This window comes from Acipenser ruthenus, chromosome 26 (assembly GCF_902713425.1).
Source record: "Acipenser ruthenus chromosome 26, fAciRut3.2 maternal haplotype, whole genome shotgun sequence".
Lineage (NCBI taxonomy): Eukaryota > Metazoa > Chordata > Actinopteri > Acipenseriformes > Acipenseridae > Acipenser > Acipenser ruthenus.
The window spans coordinates 7,055,049-7,077,538 of NC_081214.1; the positions used below are offsets into that span (position 1 = coordinate 7,055,049).

The 22,490-nt window shown below is 44.4% G+C and overlaps 3 protein-coding genes across 5 annotated transcripts; all 3 read right to left on the reverse strand.

The window, feature by feature from the left end:
- Positions 1-43: 43 nt before the first annotated feature.
- On the reverse strand, positions 44-10,628 carry LOC117430333 (tectonic-like complex member MKS1). Of its 2 annotated transcripts, XM_059000758.1 has the most exons (18): positions 10,288-10,628; positions 9,368-9,489; positions 9,191-9,255; positions 8,645-8,800; positions 7,305-7,402; positions 6,715-6,843; positions 6,031-6,135; positions 5,339-5,447; positions 4,834-4,890; positions 4,417-4,459; positions 4,274-4,336; positions 4,076-4,146; positions 3,185-3,254; positions 2,875-2,982; positions 2,477-2,610; positions 1,556-1,638; positions 1,137-1,234; positions 45-628 (listed from the first exon to the last, which is right to left on the reverse strand). In XM_059000758.1, the coding sequence occupies exons 1-18, from the start codon at positions 10,362-10,364 to the stop codon at positions 543-545; spliced, it is 1,674 nt and encodes a 557-aa protein (XP_058856741.1). In that variant the 5' UTR covers positions 10,365-10,628; the 3' UTR covers positions 45-542. The 2 variants fall into 2 exon arrangements, with proteins under 2 accessions (XP_058856742.1, XP_058856741.1); XM_059000759.1 differs by lacking the exon at positions 6,031-6,135 and having other exon boundaries at positions 44-628.
- Positions 10,629-10,714: 86 nt separating this feature from the next.
- Positions 10,715-17,025, reverse strand: LOC117964341 (B-cell CLL/lymphoma 7 protein family member B-like). Of its 2 annotated transcripts, XR_009308933.1 has the most exons (7): positions 16,819-17,025; positions 15,776-15,851; positions 14,731-14,833; positions 13,985-14,149; positions 13,786-13,865; positions 11,680-13,577; positions 10,715-11,553 (listed from the first exon to the last, which is right to left on the reverse strand). XR_009308933.1 is itself a non-coding variant. In XM_034907625.2 (6 exons), exons 1-6 carry the CDS (start codon positions 16,908-16,910, stop codon positions 13,485-13,487), a joined length of 609 nt encoding a protein of 202 aa, XP_034763516.1. In that variant the 5' UTR covers positions 16,911-17,025; the 3' UTR covers positions 10,715-13,484. The 2 variants fall into 2 exon arrangements, 1 of the variants encoding a protein (XP_034763516.1); XM_034907625.2 differs by having other exon boundaries at positions 10,715-13,577.
- A 676-nt stretch (positions 17,026-17,701) lies between these two features.
- LOC117430811 (transducin beta-like protein 2) lies at positions 17,702-22,116 on the reverse strand. The gene is made up of 7 exons (XM_059000760.1): positions 21,926-22,116; positions 21,215-21,342; positions 20,892-21,076; positions 20,338-20,489; positions 19,624-19,750; positions 19,050-19,202; positions 17,702-18,845 (listed from the first exon to the last, which is right to left on the reverse strand). The coding sequence occupies exons 1-7, from the start codon at positions 22,050-22,052 to the stop codon at positions 18,389-18,391; spliced, it is 1,329 nt and encodes a 442-aa protein (XP_058856743.1). The 5' UTR covers positions 22,053-22,116; the 3' UTR covers positions 17,702-18,388.
- Positions 22,117-22,490: the final 374 nt, after the last annotated feature.

The following is a 22,490-nucleotide window of genomic DNA, read 5'->3' on the forward strand; positions in this document are numbered from 1 at the left end:
TGACGAGACAAAAACATAACAATTTGCAAAATTACAGTACAATTTAATATTTACAAAGTTCAAACAGTAAAAATAATTATTTTACAGAGTAAATGAATACTGCATTTGTACATATTTTGATGTTTCTTTATAGGAAATAATTGTAATCGAGAACACAAACATGAGACAACATAGTAAAATAATAATAATAATAATAAAAAACATATTTAACAATGGACCCCTATGTTTACACAGTTACATTTTGTCTTCAAAAATTTAATTCTTAAAAAAAAAAAAAACACTTCCAGCAGACAGCTAAGAATTTTATATATATATATATATATACACATATACACACTGCGCACCTGATTGGTCCGTTACAGTGGAAGTTGAACAGGTAAGAATTTATTTTCTGTGTAGATAAAATAATACAATATTGCATTTGCATCCAGTAATTTCTGAATAACTGGGTAAAGAGAAGGTAGGTGTCCACTGTAAGGATAGCAGAGGGAGACAATCCGATACATCCAGCGCACGCACTGCAGGAGCGCCCCTGGCAGCTGCTATGCGGACGCTGTGGAGTTGAGAAGGTCTTGGGGAAGGCTCTCGCGGGCTTCCTGCATGCGCCGACGAGCTTTCTGGAACGCGTCTGGAGAGAGACAAAACAGAAAACAATACTTTATTAACACCTATTTATACACTAGTGTGCAAATGTATTACAACACCTCATTTATATCCTTTACACACCTGCCTGCATGAAAACCTCTGGGTGTGAGAATTTCAATTCACGGTCAGTAATCAGTGATACATAAACAATAGGCACTCGTGTGTGAAAATGTTAGACCACTTTGTGCTTTAATTAGGCATCTTTCTAAAAAGTCTCCTGCATTTTACCATTTGGGGCGATGTGTTCCTTTTCTCTTACTATTTAAAATTAATTGCATGGGTGGCCTATTAAAGTCATCAATTAATTAATTGAGACAATCACTAATTTGGCTATTTTAACAATTTTTCAAGATTTTCAGTTCCAGCGGTTTGATTTCATATGCACAACAAATCAAAACTACAGAAGCAATGGGGTGTTGTAATGAATGTGCACAGTGCTGTATAGGAAACTACATACAATATACAATATGACTTCAGCTAGCTCTCCTTACCCAGCACATTGTAAATGGAGCTCTGCTGGCTGAACCCTCCGAGTCGATCCAGCACACTCCGCCTCCTCTTCCTCAGCGTGTTCGCATCAATGAACGCCCTGCGGAAACAAAATGAGCCACTTGGTAAGGACATTCTTTACATAAAGAGCTCCCTAGTTGTTTCACTATCTGAAACAGGGAATTAGCAAAAGGGCCTAATTAAACAAATAACCATCGAGCACTATATTAGAATTGCATACCTTAAATACGCTATTATTATGGTATAAAAATACTAGAATGTACTTTTGTAAACTATAATATTTCGGCCACTATTTTTAATATGGGCAGCATGGAAAAAAGAACAAGAAGCAATATGTAATTACAATAAATATCATGTTTGTAACTCACCTCTTTCAAGTGCACATTCCTGCCACACCTACCTGGAGTGCTGGATACAGTGCAGTTTGAAGGTAACGCTGCCGGTGGACTCACTGCGGAACCCAAATCGACTGAGCCGCTCCCCCTGCGGGAAACCCAACCCCAAAACACCCTGGATCAGCAGTGTGGAGGAAGCAGAGGGAGGGGCCAGGGGTGCACAGCATAGATGTTCTGTTTATTAAGCCACCACGCTGAAAGTCAGATGCTAGAAATGTTCTCCCCATCCTGGCTTACATGAAACCGGATCCCTCCTGTCACCACACAGCTCACTTTGTGCTATACAGTGGGGTCCTATAAACGGTAACACATGGACTGGAGTGTTACGGCTGGTTACAGACCCTGATTCATTCATTTAAAATTACAAATATAGCTGTGGAAGTAGCCGTTAGTTGGCTGGAAAATCTGATCACATTTTTATCAAAGTGAAAACAAAGTCATTAGATAAAACATGTCCTGACATCACTTGTTTCGTTCTGCAAACTCAATCACATGCATTCGGAGAACGGCATGCTATATTTATTTTTCACAGCTAGAGGGAGCGTTTTCTTAAGATTAGTGCAAAACAGGAGCAGGGAGAGCAGTCTAGCAATACAAACAGATACTTCCCTCATTGTTTCTTCAGCATGGTTTGTACCCAGTGTTTGCCACACAACGTTATGTATCACTTAAGCAGTAAGGGGTGTCAAGTTTAAATGTAGACATGCTTCAATTTACTATAATACAACTAATCGTTTAACTGTTCACTTGAATGTTTAAAAGCAACTCATGAGTTCTCAGCCTTTAAACTAATTTAGTACATCAGTTACTGGTATAGTTTATTTATAGTTCATTTGACACAGTACATAAGTGTCTAAGTGTACACAGCACAGTTTGTTTCACTGCAGTCAGTGGACACAGGGAAGCCCGATACTCAACTGTCCCACCTTGAAGGTCCCAGGCACTCTGGTGTAACTGATGTCCTCCAGCTCAGGGGATCCTCCAATGAAAAACCTGCGCAGCTCGGCCACCGTCCCACTCTGAACCGGGCGCCAGGTGGCACAGGTCAGAGTGTGGCATCCTGGAAGAGGGGCGAGAGCCGAAGAGCACATGACACGACAGTCAAAGCTCACAGATGGATGCTGATTGGATGTTGGTGCCTGTCTTGAAGCGTTTTATTGGTACAGGTATTTAACCCTTGCTATTCCTGCGGGTGTATTTCATTTTACAACTTCGTTGGTAGGAAAAATCATCTTTTTAAAAGAAGGCTGTTTAGAAAAAACAATAAGAAATCAAGGTTTATTCGTATGTTCTGCTGCTCATTAGCGTGTGTAACGAGTCTAACCTGGTGTTGCAGGGATGACCAGGTACCCGTAGCCCTCCGTTCTGTAGCGCTGCCAGGAATCCAGAGACAGCACCTTGAAATACAGCACGGGCCACTGGGGGTCTGAGCCTAGAGACACAAACAAGCAGGGGATTCAATACGCATGCCAGAAAGAGCCATTAAAAACAGCAGTCACCTCAATACCACTAGTCTGAAAGTACGACAGTCGTTATGAAATGCACGGGATAGCCTTTAAGATTACAGGCCACTTTATATCATGCGTAATAAGCTCAAATTATCATTAATGAAGTGAAACCGATCAACGCCTCACCTTCAGACTCATCCTCTTTCCTGAAGTAAGCCTCACAGCTGAACGGATAGGAGAAGTATGCAACGTTCTCCTGAAATCAAAGCAAAAACGTCAAACAAAGCGTTCCAATGCTCCGTCTAGGGTACATGCTTTTAAAGCACTTCGATCATCCTGGCTAAGTGTGATCCTGGGGGAAGTGTGATCAGGATTTCAAACCGTCCTTGAAATCTGCAACTCAGAGCTCAATTGTTCTGCGCAAGCCCTGTCCTATACATATATATATAGAGTTTACTTTTAGTGATACACTTTTCATTATTTTTATATTTCGAGAAAGTATATACAGTTCACTTTATAAGGAGTTTATCAATAGCCTGACAAAATGAGCATTACAATACAGAAGAGCAGATAAAACAAATATTACTGTTTTGCTGTGGAACTTGAAATATAAAGGAATCCCATGGATTACAATACTGTTTTATTAATAAAATCAAACTTCAGCACAGTCTTCTTCACTGTACAACACATTGTAATGATTCAAAATACAACTGCAAAGACACAAAACTGTCTTCTATATGCTAGCTTGCCTTTATACAGGAGCTCATCTGAATACTGAACAGCAACTTACGTACGCATGTAAAATATATCTCCCTGAGTGATATTCAGTGGGGAGAAATCCACAGACCAAAGTGATATTATGAGGCGCTTGTTCCTGTTCCCTTCCATTCTGCCCAGGACATTTCAATCTGGCTATTATTATAAGCGGAGGGTGACAGTAACAGGAGAGATATTATACAAGGTCCTAGAGCACTGGAGTTGCACCGACCTGATCTATTCTAATAATGTCAACCTTTGTCAGCTCTACATACTGTGCAGATTCCATATACTGCACTGCCACCCCCAGCGTGTCCTTACCCTGCCCAGGGAGCGTGTGCTGCAGGTCTGGGTCACTCCGGAGAGCTGCTGGAAGGGCTGGCTCGACCAGTCTGGGATCAGAGAGGAAGGGTTAGTACCCTACAGCAGCAGAGCTTCACCCACAAGCTAATTCTGCGCTCAGCACACCAAGTTTCATTACAATTGGGGGAAAAAAAAAAAAGCTGGGTGGGTACTTACTATTGGGAAGCTCAAAGAAGTAATGGATATACAGGTTGTCATATTCATAACCCTGGGCTGAAACTGAAAAGGAATGAAACAGGGTTTGGCTTCACCTCAGTTTAAATGTGGGTCCTGATATAAACACAAGGAGTGTTACTCACCAATCTCTCCATTGACGAGCAGGCGGAGAATTCCCGGGGGAGGCTGCGGGGGCAACACACAGCTTAGGAAACATTATAATCTCTACAAACACTGCAAGGCATTATCCATGCTCAAGGCTAACAGGCCAGGGTGAATGGTTCTGGAAGTAGAAGTGATCTCAGCTGGCTCAACATCACACAGCAGTTAAAGCTCAAGCACGGTTCCAAAATGGGGACCCTGGGGGGGCCACAAGACTCGATCTGGGGGGCCACAGCACACAATCTTCCTGAAATACTAGCTCACAAATTACCCTGAAACCTGGCAAAGATCCTTAAATATTTATTTTATTAACAGTGTAGTGCTGGTCTTGCCAGTAGTCTGATATTGGTGACTGAACCAAAGTAAATACGAAAGACAATTTTAAAGCTAGAACTCACCATTTCAAAGTCCTGCCCAACCAGGCTGTTGAGATACTCTTTGTGGCGAATGTAAAGCTGGGGAGTGAAGAGTTAACTGGTAAGGGATCTACAGAAAACAAAACCCAGCTCACTAAAGTTAGAATGGGTGTTACTTTTAGTGCTGAAGAAGCTCATAACACAATTACAGCCATTTGCTCTTATTTACAAAGACTAAATGCAATACACTTACAAATTTGGACAAAATATTAGGGGACAAATGCACGTGGTCTGGTTGTGTACAGAACAGGAAGTGGTTAGGTATCATAACCATTTAATCTAAAGCACTGTCTTTGCAAACACTGTGTAACTGCAATGGTGTAAACTGCGTACATTTGCAAATATCTTCAGCACAAAGAAAAGGATGATAATAATGGCCTTTCCCTTATTCATTTGTGATGTAAAAAACCTTCTTTTTTTTTTTTTAATAACTGAACTAGGTCTCCCTAGCTGCTCTATACTGTGGTAGACAGGGTGCTTCTCTCACGTCTTTGTGCACACGCTGCTCACGGTCCTGCTCCTCCCTGGACATGCTCAGAGACACGTTCTCCACCATGTAGCTCCACAGATCCTGCTTCTCTCCCTCTGTCTCCAACCTGCGAGGCAGAGCCGTCACACACAGGGCAAGAGCACGGCACTGAGCACAGATACTAGAGCAAGGCACTGAGCACAGATACTAGAGCAAGGCACTGAGCACAGATACTAGAGCAAGGCACTGAGCACAGATACTAGAGCAAGGCACTGAGCACACATACTAGAGCAAGGCACTGAGCACAGATACTAGAGCAAGGCACTGAGCACAGATACTAGAGCAAGGCACTGAGCACACATACTAGAGCACGGCACTGAGCACAGATACTAGAGCAAGGCACTGAGCACAGATACTAGAGCAAGGCACTGAGCACACATACTAGAGCAAGGCACTGAGCACACATACTAAAGCAAGGCACTGAGCACACATACTAAAGCAAGGCACTGAGCACAGATACTAGAGCAAGGCACTGAGCACAGATACTAGAGCAAGGCACTGAGCACAGATACTAGAGCAAGGCACTGAGCACAGATACTAGAACAGCATTAATTCCATACAAAGCCCATGAAACACTAGGTAACTGTCTTGTTGACACAAAGCAGCTCAAATCAAGACTGTGTGACGATGAGCGTGGGACCGGCCCTTGCCTGTAAGGTCCCTTGCAGCTGTTGAAGTCCGGTTTGACCGTGATGACCCCGTTGCTGTCCACTCTCAGCGTGCACAGCACATACTCGTTCTCTCGCTGGCCAAGCCTGAAACACAACGACACACTCAGCTCAACCTGAAACTTACGCAAAAAAAATTACCGCTGCTGCCTCTTACCTTGCAGTGTCCTGGGACAAAAAACACGGGAAGCTCTACTTGAAATGTACTTCGGTGGCAAAAATGACAATGTACGTAATTGTTCATATAACAGAATCAATGAATGACTGTCAAAAAGATATAGTGCAGAGGAAACCAGAGCATAAATGGTGTCTGAAATAAATAACACACATTCTTCTGTACAGAACACTGTTTCTCTCCTTTCTTTAATAGGTTTTTTTACAAGGTATATACAGTGTAGTTTTCCCATGCTTTTCCCATGGTTACACTGTACATAAACCAAAGTATACCCTGGTTTGCCATGTTTATTAATATGCTTTACCATACCTCTCTATTTTTACCTATGCTTTATTACACTTTGCTATGCTTTTACTATGGGAAACGTTTAGAAGAGCAGATTAAAAGAGTTTTTTTATACTGATTATTTAAAAACCCATGCTTGTCCCAGCAGTATTTTTTTTTAGTATTCCCGGCGCGTTCCTAGAGGGGTCTGGTCTGGGGGTGCTTACTTCCCGTAGGGCCCCAGGTCCCCCATGATGTGCATGGTCTGCACTGGAGTGTTGATTACATGGTTGTTCTTCACAAACTCCTCCGAGGGGTCCCAGGTGATCAGCCGAGACTTCGGGATGCTCCCTTCCCTAAATAAAAAAAAAAAAAACACAATATACTGCACGGCACACAACACAATAGTTTAACAGTCTGTCTCTAATCGCTAAAATATATACCTTGCATTTTATTACTTGGTTGTTTGATTCTAATTTTGTTAAAATTTTAAAACAGGAGTAAATTACAGACTAAACACTTTAAATATATGTGCGATTGGGTCTAATTTGAAATATAAATTGCTTTTTAAAACGGTTGTGTACATAAAGGGGCTTGTAGTGGCCACCAAATGCAGTTTTAGTTTCAAACTTTCAGAACTTCAAAATGCTAAGTCACAACTCTAACTCAAAATGCTCAGTCACAAAACGCCAGCGACAAAATCAAGCACACAAAAAGACGAGTTTGAAATGAGTTTATAATAGAAATAAACAGACCCCTGGAGGAATGAACTGCAAGTAGCATTTAAAACATATATTTCAAGCCCCGTATGACTCACGCAATTCTGCGTTCCTGGCGTCTCCGGCGCACGTTGCTCATCCTCTCCGCTAGGAACGTGGGAGTGTGCATCTCGGGGGTGGTGACAGAGTGACAGTGCTGCAGGAGACACACACACACACACTAACTCACTATGGGAGATACAACAGCAGCCATAGTCTATGTTGAATGATCCAGGCTAGGACTCCGATCATAACTATGACTCGTTCCTTCAACACTAGAAGTTCCCAACGTGTGATCGAGAGTAAATTCCAGGTGGTGCCTGAAAAATTCCCCCAAATCTCGCTGCTTCATCTTCCCATCCCCACACCTCAAATCTGCTATTCCAAACACAGGATCTCATTTCAACAACATCCTAGCTGTTTTTTTTTCCATTGATGGGAGACCATGAAATGTTTCTCAAGCTGGAATAAAATACACTTTTGCTCAAAAGACAAGCTTCTTGTAATTTTACCCTTATAAAAGTTTACCAAATTATTTTTCCCATGCTTTCCCCCTGGTTATACTATGCATTTAGCAGAGTTTACTGTGTTTATTATTATGCTTTTGCTATTCTTTACACTACCCATGTTTTGTTTTTTTGTTTTTTTAAATTTTAGTCGTTGCCAATTAGTTTTTATTATTTTCTCCCCAATTTGAAATTCCCAATTATTTTTAGGCTCAGCTCACCGCTACCACCCCTGCGCTGACTCGGGAGGGGCGAAGATGAACACACGCTGTCCTCCGAAGCGTGTGCCGTCAGCCGCCCGCTTCTTTACACTCTGCAGACTCACCGTGCAGCCGCCTCAGAGCTACAGCGTCGGAGGACAACGCAGCTCTGGGCAGCTTACAGGCAAGCCTGCAGGCGCCCGGCCAGACTACAGGGGTCGCTGGTGCGCGGTGAGCCAAGGACACCCTGGCCGACCTAACCCTACCTCCCCCCGGACGACGCTCGGCCAATGGAGCACCGCCCCCTGGGAGCTCCTGTCCACGGTCAGCTGTGGAATAGTCTGGACTCGAACCGGCGACGTCCAGGCTATAGAGCGCATCCTGCACTCTAGCAAGTGCTTTTACTGGATGCGCCACTCGGGAGCCCACACTACCCATGTTTTAATGTAGTTGTGTTACACTTTGCTATGCTTTTACTATGGGAATCTTTTGCAAGGGTAAATCCTGTGTCTTTCAAGATGATTGTAATTGTCTTAAAAATATCTAAAGTATTAATACTTGTAAAGTTTCATATTTCTATATGTTTTTGGTCCAATTCTAATTACTAAAGGGGCCCCTCGCTCAGTCTGGGAGCCACAGCTGTATAGACGGCTGGATGAAACACATGTCAAACATGTTAGATGAAGCCCTCACCTCCTCCAGGTTGGTGTACCGGTCGTAGTCGGTGTAGGTGAAGATGCGGCGGTTCTTCCGGGTCCCTGATTTCTCCAGCTGCAGGATCTCATTGTGATACTGCCGGTCCAGCGGGCTCTGACAGGCTGCCTCTGTGCGGAACAGATCCAGCTCAAACTGGAGAGAGGAGAGGAGAGGAGAGGAGGGGGAGGAGAGGGGAGAGGAGAGGAGAGGAGAGGCTATCACACTGCTTTAGACCAGCTGCACACTTTACACACGGGCCACACTTATATCAACCCTTATAAAGCATGATTTGAGATGGCGCGCACAGGCACAATTTAGTTCCATTTGTGAGTGTAGTCACTGTGATAGGGATGTAATGTAACTAGTCGAGACACTTATTACCACAACATTCACCATGCTTTACCGCAATTGCCTGTAATTTACCATGCATGTTTTTGCTTTACTATGTTTTGCTGGCTTTTACCATGGCATAAGACAGTAAGATGTTATTATGGCATTGCCAGTACACCAAGGCACTGAGCACACCCAAACACTGTAACCAACCTGGCTGAAGAGCTTCTCCTGCCAGCCCACAGTGACATCCTCTTCATCGTCCGGGCGACCGCCAGCTACAACAGAGTGGAAACAGAGCTCCGTCACTGCGTCAAAGGCTGGGGGTACAGTAGGACTCCCGCTGCAGAGCGGTTTGAGCCATTCCAGGTTTTACTGTAAGCAGCCTACCTGAGCTGGCCCGGGTGTTGAAAGTGGACAGCTCGATCAGTCCCTTCTCTCTCTGCTCTGTAGCCTGTTCCTGGATCTTCTGGGAGAACACTGTGGTGGAGGTGATGCGCTGAATGCGAACACTGAGCACACAAACAAACAGGAAGAACTCATCATAATCTGTTATTCCCACAACCCCCTGGTAACCTAGTCATGCTGTGTGCAATGCTATTCTGCCTACGTTGCTATAGAAAGGGTCTAATCAGCCCTCTGCTTTTTACACTACAGTATTCCATATATATTTAAAGGATAGCAGACAACAGAAAGACTTGTATAGCTTTATTTGGTATTACTACACAGTCTAGAGTAGATTGTATGGTTATGCAGGATATCTTTAGAGAATGATGGGCTGCGTTTCTGGAGGTTTAATCATAACAATATTTTCAGTGGGTAAAATATAGCAGTAAAGGTTTGGTTGATAATGCTGTAAGGATTGCTGAATGAATTTCTGATGCACGTATGACATGCCCACAGCTTGTGTCCCAACAGATTTCCTTCGAGAAACTTAAACAACCCGCACTGTCAACGAGGTCTGCTTAACGAGAGAGTAGATTGAGTGTACAGAAGGCTAAAAATGGATAATATTGTATTACATTACTGTGAACGGCACTGGGGATGCTGCAGTTTGAACTTAATTCAAACTTTAACACAGAATCAGAATTATTAAACAAGTCATCCATACGTTTCTTTATTTTTGTATAATATATTACTCTGCTGTCAACTTGCTGAGCACACTGCTACAGTTTTGTGAATACAAATTAGCAAAACCGCGACGATGTAACAATTTTACTGTTTCTGACTGCGACCAAAAATGAAGGCTGCAAACTGGTGCAATACCAGTTTTCCCGGGACGTCTGGTAACCTTATGTATTATTACTTACCGTATTTTCAGATTCTTAACAGAATCCCGGGACCGATAAACCGACTCCCCGGCGTCGCTGCTCCAGCTCTCCGCCATCTTCAGCAGCTATCTCCGGGCGAGCGGGGAGGTGGAGTAAAAAAACGGACACACACACAAACAAACTCGTGTATATTTTAATTTCCCCCAGTGTCGAGCCGCAGTGTGAGCTTTGGCTGAATCCTGTACTTTTTTAATAAATAAATAGGCTTTGCAGTTTTAATAACATGTTCATATTCAATAAATAGCAAAAGAGTCGCTTTGTTATTTTTGCGACAGCGTCCCAAAGCAGAATGTTTAGCGTCCTACGGCATCCATAGCAACGCTGTCGCGATACCTTCTTTACTCCTTTTGCAAATACTGTGCATTGCTGCTAAGATAGATCGACACACACAAAAACACATCACAAGTATATATACATTTGTTTTTATTGTAATTGTTAAAATACAGTGCTAAAATGCATCTTTCTGTAGCCTTGTTTGAACAGTTTTCATAAAATCAGAAACATGCTGTTGTTGAAACACAGTGGTGCCATGGGTTGAAGAATTAGCGGACAGCCTAAAAAAATATGCCAAACAAACTATGTAATGCCAAACATTGTGTCCCAGCTTGCATTAGACACTGGTCTTCCAAACCCATATTGTTTACATACAACTTAATGGAGAGCAGAAATACTTTGCTGTTTTTCTCAAAAAAACATCCAAACCTGGCTTAGGCAAATACAGCTTCTTCATAAAATACATACATATAGGCTTTGCCATAAATTACCTCCCCACACACCAAGAAATAAGATTTGGCTCTGTTGTCGTGCTGTCAGTCAGAAGCCAGGTCTGGCTTGTTTTACAGTCAGTAGTACTGCAATGCCACTTGGGACAGTCGTAGAAGGTAAAAAAAATACCTTGCGGTGAACTTGTCGATTGTATTTCTGCTGGTAGTTATGATTGTACGATGCTGGTGGCTTGTGGATATCTATTCACAGTAGATTATTGGTGAGATAAACATATATTTAAAGATTAAACATGTAGATGTCTATTGACATAAACACTGGCTGGCCTGCTTACTAAACAATACATTGAGAACAAACCTGACAGTTGACTTACTTTAAATAGAAAAATGCCCTTCAGAGTCACACACACAGGTTTTCTCAGACAACTTTTACAATTTAACAACAGTGGTATTCAGAGCCACCCTCTTTTAGATGAATTGTACCGACCCCATAATCTACTGTAACTCCATAATCTTCTGTAACCTCATAATCTAATGTAACCCCATAATCTACTGTAACCCCATAATCTAATGTAACCCCATAATCTACTGTAACCCCATAATCCACTGTAACCCCATAATCCACTGTAACCTCATAATCCACTGTAACCTCATAATCCACTGTACCAGCAAGCAGACCGTGCTGCAGCAGTCAGCGGCAAGGGCATCTTCAAAGCCAATTCGTTTCAAACTAAAAAGGCAATTCCATTTACTGCAAACAGTCTTGTTGTTATATTGATAATATAATACAGGAAGCACCTGTAAACTTTTCAAGGGTCTGTAAATCAGCAGCTGTCTTCAATCAAAAAGATCTATAAAATCAGTTTGCAAAAGATTAGCAAAATACTGAGTTTCAATAAAATACGATTTTTATATATTCCTTTCAGCATGTATAAAAATCACCCTGCACACAGTTTACAACAAACAGGGAGGGTGTTTAGTAGATTTAAAATTAAATAAAAACAATACATTACATTTTAACTAATACTAGTTATTCCATACAACATGATTTGTGTTACCAAAAAACAAAAAATCATCTTGATATCACATTTAGAGTTCAGAGTGAGGGAAGCTGCACTTGCTGTTGAGTGTTCGAGAACCTTGGGCTTTCACCCACTGTGTCTGCTAACTTCACAAAACGAAATAAACGCGGGCAATCCGCGAGGTAGCGATCCACGCGTACGCATCAGCACTCCCAGCTTGATCAGCTGATCTGAAAACTAAGAGAAGCCTATCTGAGGGCGTCCCCTTTAGTTAACTGTCCGAGGTGGTTTTGTACAGCTGCTGAAACAATTTCAAAACTTGCACCTTGGAGTACACAGCTTGATAAATCAGGTATTTTCTGTTCATGATCTACTCACACTTCACAGTAGGCAAAACATGATGTATGCATGAACCAGTAAAATAGCTCCTCTAAGCTAATAATGGCTGCCCATGTTTTTTATTAAATAATTTCTCAAACATTTGTATGTGTGTATACAGTATATATGTTTATATCAGGCAACAGAGCATTGTTAAAACTCCACAGTAACAACTACCACCATCTGAAGACTAGACTTCGACCCTGGATTCATAGACCATTAGTAAAATGAGTGTGGTGGGCTGTAGCTCAATCTCTCTCACAAAACCAACACTATGCAATTTGCAACACCTTCTGTAGTCAGTTTTAAAAAAAGAGAAACCAAGGATTGGGTGGGATTGGGTACTGAATTGAATTTGGATGGTGGTCCCTCCAGTCCAGGGCAGGCGCGAGACACAGTCGCACTCGTGCACTGTGGGTGGATAGCCTTTAAATGTGTTCATCATGAAAAAGAAATCTTAACCCACAGTAACAATGAAGTTCTAATGCAGCTAGACTGTTACGGAGTGGAGTTAAACAAGGTTAAACCAAGTCTTATATGTACAGGCTAGTTCATGGATACTGAAAAGACCAGCAACCTAAAGGCAGTGAAACCTGGCAGGCAGCTACAGCAGACCATGGGAAGAGGAAGCTTGTCTTTAGATGCTCAGATGACCACCACAGACAAAGACCAGAAGCACTAAATGAGCTAAATGGTAGCATTTACCACAGCCTGTGAATCTGCTGCATTCCTCAGTGGGTAAAGTCACACTGAGTATCTACAGACATCCTAGGTGTGAAAACACTGTACACCTCCCCATAGTCTACCAACTGCTTCCCTGGCATGCACCTGCATGAACTGGGCAGGTGACTTCCGTTACACTGCGGCTGCTTTGCCACGGGGGTGACTCTCCTGTTGACCAGGCAGATGACAGGTGGCAGTGTTGGAAAGGGGTCTGTCATCCTAGGAGATATGTCTAAACAGAGCTTTTTTAAAAAATACAGTTTTACCAGACCTTTAAAAGATATAGAAATAAATTGCCACCGGACCAGCGGCTGAATGCACAGACCATGGGCTAGCTCTGAGACACAGGCTGGAGGACTGAGTTTTGTTCTGTACAAATTCTCTTCAGAGGAGGTGCCCCGGAGTCATAGTCTTCCTCTGCCACCTGAGGAAAAGAGGAACACAGCCATTACAAGATAACCTTGAGAGATTGTTACTGTACATGCACACCCAACGTAATACAACATGCAATATCAGCTCTCTCAGCAGTAATTGTAAAATAAACAAGTGTTTTGTATGGAATAAATACAATCAGGACTGGTAAGAGGGGAGGGACTGGGAGAGTGGCAGTGTGGCCGTACAGTCTCCCTTACTTGAGCACTCAGTGGTAAGAGATCCTCTTTAATCAGTGTGGGAGGCTCGTCCGCAACTTCACAGGTCGGCAATACCGGCTCTAAAATAAAGAGTGGAAAAAAAGAATGAAAACAGCGCAGTGCATTTCTCTTTGGAGGTTACCCCACCCGAGCGCTGTGCTTGGCTTTGCGTTCCAGACCCCAGTGCCCCCTCTCCTACCCTCCATGCTCTCCTGGCCCAGCGTGGGCGGCTGCGAGTCGTCTGTCCGGAAGTCCAAGGTGTGAGCTGGGCTCACCGGCTCGCTGGGCTGGGGGCTCGAGTTGCTGCTGCTGTCCACTTTGTGCTGGTAGGTATCCGACAGCGAGCTCTGGTTACTGTTCTCATCTGAAATACAGAAAAGGCAGGAGCTTGGAAAGGGCTAGTTTAGCTACCCTGTGAGCTTATACAAGCATTCTGTGGTTGACATACCTGCACCCAGCGCTCGGTGACACATTGCAGATTACTGTAATGATATAAACAGCGGCAGATCTTAAGCTGCTTATTAACTACATGTATCCAGTAGGAGTTCCCCCCAGGGACTGATTTATTGACCTACTTCTTAATATTAATGCCTGCAATTAAAATGCTGCGAAAGTAGGGCTGCAAAAAGACCTAGGCTTAAATATAAATCATTTTGTACATATTAATTTGTACCTGAAATCTGATTGAAACAGTATTCTTAAGTTTCATTTAAAAAATATGTATATGAATCAGCCATTGTCAGTGCATGTGCTATCGCTGCCCCGTAGCTGAAGACAAATTCACTTTTAGATACTGAAACAACTGACCCTAACCGTTCCTGTGACTGGTCTGCAATGGAAACTGCACAGAAGGAACTGGGCTCCTTGGCGTTCTGAGAAGCCTGTGATTGCTGGAGACTCACAGCAGAACAGACGGTGATAACAAAGGGATTGTGTGCCACTAACCCTGAAAGTCCAGCAGGACAGAGCCGTTACTTTCCGGTGCTGAATCAGTAGGGAACCTCTTGACTTCTCTCCCGGCGTTTCCATTGGCTTTGCTTTTGTCCTTCTTCAAAAGAAAAAAAAGACAGATTTATTAGTCAAGACTCTATTTTAAAGTTGCTGGTGTGAGCATGGTGTGCACTCTACATACCCGACTCTCAAATATCAAAACAACTGGCCCAACTGATAGTTAACAATACGCCTTTCATAGGAGACAGTAATCTGCTTCTTGTCTGCAGTTCTGTTTTTGATGCACTGCACTTCAAACTTGGCAAGGTAACCTGGCTTCAACAAAGGGCAGCCACCCCACACTGCCACACTGAAAGCAAACTGTAAAGTGTAACACGAGCTTAGGAAACCACAGCTGTTTTTCCATGACTGCTGTCAGGCTGCCTTTGTGGCCAGCGTTGTAGAGCCTGTCTGAAGCCTGAGCCCTGGCTATCAGTTACACCTTACTCTTTCTTATTAGGATTGGATAGGTTTTATTTTCTATCGCTCCCACATATTACTAACCAAAACTAATAATATCTGCGAGTGCCCGCTGTGGTATTGAAGCTAATAAAAAACTGGAAATGAAAAGACGTGCGTTCCTATTACAGTGTTTAGTAACCCCGTTTTAAAATCCCCTTCTCCCTTAATTAGCTTTGGTACCTTTCCATTACCATCTTGAGCTGCTATGGAGCTCTCCTCCGTGTTGTTCTGCAGATCCCCTTGACTTCTCGTTCCCCTGTCTCAGCAGGATGATCAGCTCTGATCAGCACAGAGAGTATTGGGAATGCTGGACAAACATGGCTACTCTATAGCATTGTACATGCAAAGACTTAAAGCTACAGGCTAATGGTACACCTTCAACAGGGACATAAAGCTGCATTTTCTTCCCATTCTCCGATATCTGATTCCCCACACCTTGGCCTCTTTGCATTTAATCAATCACGCTGAAACGATATGCAGCATAAACACTTCAGAATCACACACACACAGTTGAAATGATAAAAGCCAGCTGCCCTACCTCCCTGGTATCCACAACTGGTACCCACTTAAATATCCTGAGTGATGTGTCGCCCACGGTCACCCATTTCTTCTCCCTGCAGAAGAGGGGGTCAAAGAGAATTACTGTGTGAAAAGGGAAATAACTCAGGGGTGGAAAATAAAGACAATGGGTCTCAGCAATAAAAGATTGAAGCTCTGACACAAAGTGACAAAAACAAAAACGGAGAAGGCTGACCATTAAACCTGACAGTTGTAAAAAATCATTTTTTTCCAAAATCTAGAAAATGAAAGAGTTCAAGAATGCAAGTGTTACTGTGGTGTGAAGGCTGGCAGGAATGCTGTGTACCCACCACGACACTCTTCATTTCTGGCAGATTTATTATGACAAAATGTCCACTTGGCAGGTGAAGCATGCTGTGAAAGAGAGTCTGTGTCATTGAAGCAATACACTGACGGGCTTCAGACAACAAGCACACATTCTCATTGACTGGTTTATAAGAAGCAAGAGACACTGTGAACCGCCATAGTTATCTGCAGGCACGAAACATAACTGTAGGCTTTGAGACAGCACAACATGCTACTGTTCCCTGTGAAACATCAGGAACGTGTGCAGTCTTGGATACTGAAACACCTGCCAACTAAGCGCTTACTCTCACCGCCATATCAAAGTCATTCCGGTTTAAAACTGACTAGCAACAGTTTCGTGTGAGGGACTGTACGGTTTCATAAAACCGTGTGTAAGAAATCCCGGTTCTCCCCCCACCGTTTTTATCCTCGACTTGTTTCATAGGTTACAACTTTTCAAACACACCTCCCGATGTTTAATTCTCACGCGGCTATAAACCATCCCGTCAATTGCAAGCAATCCCACCCCTTCCCGGCCACTTGTCATCACCAAGGCGACCAGTCCGCACCTATGCCTCTCATTGGTGACGGGGACTGTCAATCAACCTCTGGAATCAACCACCTTCCCTCCCTCTCCGTGAACTTTCTCTTTCGAGATTGTTTGAAAGATTTGTATTTTCACAAACTAAAAACGAAAGTCAGCCTGTCTTCACTTACCATCTGCGGACCTTTTCCATGGCCGCCATCACCTTTTTAATATCATCTTTGGCGCGGCTGCGGGTCTCGGCTCGAACCGAGCGCCCCGACATTTTCAACACGGTTTATTTTTTTTTTCTCCGGTCTCTGTCCCAGCCAGAGTCTCGTCGCCGTTCGGCGGTTTGCTCTCGCGATAATTGTTAAGCCACTGTTTACGCGTGAGCGCTGCATAGCCTGTCATAAGTACATAGTCCAAGTACAGTTCCCCTCTATTGCATATTAAACATGTGCGCATTAAAGACAGATATCACATGTTTAAACACAGAAATTAATTTACCTGCATGTAATAGTGACACTATGCAGCTGATCATAAACCTGTGCTCATGCTTTAAACAAAGGCGGTATTATAAAATGAGGAAAGTGCACAGATACTGTAACAGAAAGCAGCAAGATAACTGAACTAACGTACTATTTTTTCTGTATAGGCCCTTGGTGTGTTTTCTTCCATTTCAAAATCGAAAGCAATGCTGCGTTTCCAGCTTAACACAGGTAGCCAGATATGTTCCTGTTCACAATCACAAGTCGGGGAAAAGTTGCTCATGATGGATAGACTCGGGCACATGCGCTGATGAATGCTGGTACCACGTGTTTGAACTAACACCATACAGCAGTAGATGAGAGGTGCTCCCACATGGCTCTGTTAAGCCGTTCCAGCACAGAACCTTGCTCCAGCCATGTCCTTACTGTTATCATATAAGCAGCTCGGAGCCTGGTCACAGCATGGTAACGAAGGACCTGGTTTTAACAAGTCCTGGTGACCGGACTGAGAGAGGCACAACTCACTACGACGGCATGGCTCTTCTGCCGTTTCTAAACACTGTGCTTTCTCTTGCATGCAATCCAGTGATAAAATACAGAGATTCTGAAATTCATACAATTTGCTCTCACCGTGGACAGCAGGAGTTAAACAAAGTTCATGTTTTGCCTTGTGCTGATGGGATACACAAGTGATTCAGCTACTGCTGCTGCTTGAAGGCTCTGCGTGGGTTTGAAAGCACTTATTTAATCGTTATTCTCAGGATGACATACTAGTGCCAGTGTAGCCTGTAGATCAGAGCACAGGACCGGGAGGAAGGTTAAAGAAATGAAGTTGCAGATTCCAGCCCTGCTTGCACACTTGAAGCTTTGGGATCGCGAGACAGAAACACACACATCAAAGCATTCCTGAACCTCTCCATAACAAACGATATCAATGGACTCTGCAAACCATGCCTGTTCAAATACTTAACAAGAAAAGAAAATTCGACCATAATTGGATGTGATCACATTCGTTCCACTCAGTCTTCTGGTGAAATACATTCACAGGTATACAGTAAATATAATGGTCTCCACTTCAACCAGGGCAAAATGAAAAAAAAAAAAAAAAAACATGCACAGGCTTGCTTGCTTGCTTTCTTTTTTGGAAAACACATCAACATTTTATTAGAAACATGATTTGTTTTAAAATCAGCAAGAAACAAAAACAGCGGAGAAAAACAAGAACAGTTTAATTTGGTTTTGAAGCTGGGAAATGCCTCTCTCTCTCTCTCTTTCATTCCCTGACCGCGCCCACACTGTCCAGGGCACTCTGTGCCTCTCTGATCTGCAGCTGCAGTCTCTGGCGCATGCCCTCGTTGGAGGCTTTCCTCAGCATGGCCTCCATCTCGCGGATGGCGGCGCGGTAGCCGGGGGTGTTGTGGAAGGCGCGGATGACCCGGTCCCCGCTGGTTACTACGAATCGGTTGTTGATGTCGAAGTGCAGGGCGCTGATCTCCTCGCTGTGCACCCCCTGGAACTCCTCTTCCAGCTCCCCGCTCGCCGCGCTGTACAGAGCCAGGCTGGAGCCGCAGGAGATGGCCACCACGCGGGCGTCCGGGGACAGCGCGATGCGGCACGGCTCCGACACCTGGCACCGGCCCGTCAGCAGCAGGTAGGGGTCCTGCTGCTGCTTGTACTCCACGTCCGTGTCCCACAACTTCCACGTCCCGTCTTTGGAAACCGTCGCCATCCTGAAGGAAAAGGAAAGCATTCGTACTCTGCGATTAAATTCCTAGAAGTCTGAACATTGACATCGTTAGCTTAAGGTCAAGCAACCGCAGCTACATAAGTCTCTTACTGTTTCTGAAAGAAAACCCCTTATGATTGAAAGAGGTTTAGAGGTCAGAAATATCTGTTTATGAATGCAGGTGTCTCTGTAACCCTGCGGGTCTCACCTCCTCGAGTCGTTGGAGAATGAGAAACAGCAGACGCCGGCCGAGTGCCCCTTCAGATCAAAGGCCCGCGCCACCTCTTTGAAGTCGCCCCCCTTCCCGAAACACACCTCCCAGACCTTCACATCCGGGGTGAACCCACAGGACGCCACAAACCTGCCACAGGGAAGAGAGAGGGGGGAATGAGGGTATGGAGGAACCACTAAACTTGGGATATTTAAACTGTCTGTGAGTAGAAGTGGCAGCTCTGGTACACATTAGCTTTGAAATCATGTTACAGTACACAGCTTTAGGATAAGGGTGGAGCAGATGATGGACTTCCATGCTGCATGCATGGATCAGTGTGCTGAGGTTTCATGAACGCAACAGAAAGAGTTTGGAGAAGCAGCCTTATGAAGGACAATGTTTGAGCACAGCAAGAGGGAGGAGTGGACAGCAGCAATAGATAGTCCCATGGACAGCAGTGGATTAGAGATTGGCAGACTAGCACTGCATCAGGAATGGGGTCTGATCAGACAGAGAAGCGGATAGCAGCAGGAAGGAAGGGGGGGGGGGGGCGGAGGACGGAGCAGCTGACCTGCCACAGGGAGACACGGTGGCGTACGCGTTGGTCATCTGGTTGGTGTTGATGGAGGCCAGGACCTCCCCTTTCAGGTCCCAGATCAGGATGGTGGTGTCGCTGGAGGCCGTCATTATGAACTTCCCTGGAACATGGAGCACACAAGGGAGGGGGGGTTAGGAAGGCTCGGGAGCACTCGTCAAGGAGAGGACACTGCAGGCTCAATATCGAAGCTCAGCAATACAATACTGCCTTTCTGATCAACGGCCTTCCAAAGAGCAATATCAGCACCAAGGGGATACTTTCATGTCTTTGTTAAAGGAATGAAGCATCACAGGGATGGGGAATCCTCTTGCCCAGCGCTGCTAAATGATTAGGGACCAGCCGTCATATCCACAGTAAAGGTAAACTGTTTTTCTCCATGGCTGCCTGTAGCAAAAAGTCATTAAAGACAGCTCAGGAAAGAGCATGCCGACTCCCCAGACACCTGGCACTTGGTCCACTTTAGTAACAAGTACATTTCCTCCTCAACTCTGACAACAAACCTCGCGATCCCCAGCAAAAAAATCGAGTTCAATGCTTTGTTTGCAAAGTTTTCCAGCTAGCATTAGACGGTGCATCGCATGAGATCACGTCTGGTTTCAGCAGAGGAGACTCAACTCTCCTCAATCCCTGACAGCTGCAGCGCACACGTTACCAGTCGGCCGACAGGAGAGTATGGAGGCCCTGTACCTGTCTCTGCGATGCCGATGCTGATCACAGCAGCCTTGTGTCTCTGGGGGAAGTCCTCGGGTGCAGCGCTGAAGGTGACGGAGCCGTCGTCCTTCTTGTTCATCTTAAACACGCGGATAGTCTCGCCATTAGCCAGCCAGGTGATGAAGGCCCTGCAGCACAAAACAAGGGGTGGAGGGGGGCGGTCAATACCCCACAGCCAGGGAGGGCAGCTGTGCTGTGCTGACCACACTGCAAACACTGATCACATCCAACTACATATGTTTTAACCACATATTAAGATATCAGGACTACCAAAGTAAGTAAGTGATTATGTGATAGCTGCTATTAGGCTTAGTAGTGCGACTAATTGGTAACCTCATTTTAAAGTCCATTTGTAGACTACCTAGATTGAAACACTAGATTTAGCAGCTCACACAGCTTACCGCCCCACGGCAAAACATTTTCTAACCTTTCACTAGCCCAGCTTTCGTGCTAGCCCTGCATTATGTCCTGAAGAGGGTTCAGTTCTCCAGAATCTCAGGCTGCAGGGTGTGAATGTGCACGTAACGTACCGCGAGTCGGGACTGAAGCTGACGAGGGTTGCGTGATCCAGCTCCACGTTGGCCCGCAGGCAGCGATGCTCCCGCTCCAGGAAGTCCTTGGTGCTCCAGATGCGGACGGTGCGGTCATCAGCGCAGGATGCCAGGTACTTGCCGTTGCTGCTGAAGTCCAGGCAGGTGATGTTCCCACTATGAGCCTGCAGAGGAGGCAGGGTGAGAGGGGCGAGTTTCTCTTAGTATTGCACAAGATTTAATGATTATTCACCAGGAATCGGATCAGCGCTACACAACACTAACTGGATTGGCAATCCTAGCCTGGCCTTGACTGTACCGACCTTCAGAGAGGCCGCCAGCAGCGGGTGCGAGAAGGTGTGCTGCTGTGGTTTCTCCTTTCGGGGGCGCTGCTGCGGCTTCTGTTTCTTTGATGGGAGGAGTCTCTCCGATTGCCCGTTTATTTTCTCTTCTGAAAACAAATACATTTGAAAATGTCACAAATTAATAAGCCCTTGATGGTGACCCAGGAAATGTGTCTGGTTATTATTTTGGCATAAAATGCCCCACAAGACAATGTTACGCAATAAATAATGCTCTTAAAAAAATTTGAATAGGCAATTAAGCCCTTCTCCACACCAGCAGATATTTCCGTTCTTCTAAACAGCTAAATATTTAAGTTACTGTATTAATATAGTTGCTATAGCTTCTTAAAATAAAGCATACGCAGACTCGCTCAACAGGTAGTATCACTTACGGTTCTGTCGATCAGATCTGAAATGGAAACCGCTGCTGTATGATCCCAACCTGAACTCTGGAATTAAATATTACAATTGCGGCGTCTTGCGCTGTGGTCTTTTCTGCGGGCAGAGGGCGCTGTTTTGAGGCTAGCGACATCGACACGACTACCCTCCGCACCGAGGGAAAACCTCAGCTGCGTGAAACTGTACCACAGCTATGAGCTTAGCGCCGCCTAGCGGACACCTCCCCTCACTGAGCCGCTCAGAATGGAAATACACTAAACACTGCCACCGCGTTAACAGTAACCTCCTTACCGACTGTCTCCGTATTCTGGTCGGATTCCTCTTTCTGTTCTTCTCGGTGTTTCCCCAGAGCGACAACGACGAGGAGGACCAGGGCTCCTATTAGCAAGGAGACGGCGACCAACACGGCTAACTCCATCTTTAGTAACCCAGGTTCGCTTCTTCTGCCACGTTAGCGTAACACTGTAAGGGTACGAGGACGTCGAGCACGTCGAACACGTTCATCCCAAAAAAAAAAAAAAAAAAAAGCGAGCTTACGTGTTGGCATAGCAACGGTATCAGCCAGTTACAATGACAGTATTGTGCCAATGGCTGACTGGCTGACATAATTGACATTAAATAAAAATAAAATAAAATGACATTAACAAAAAATATAAGAGATTGTTAAGGGCCTGAATGACATTAGGATAATAAACAGGGTAGCCATAGCCAAAAATGTGTTGTTGTCGCTGATATACCGTTTTTACTTACTAAAATATCCATATTGACATTTTCCATACAGTACAATAAGTATGAACACTTAAAAACACATTCCACGCTCGTATCATAGTGACAGTGTAAACTAGCACATACGACT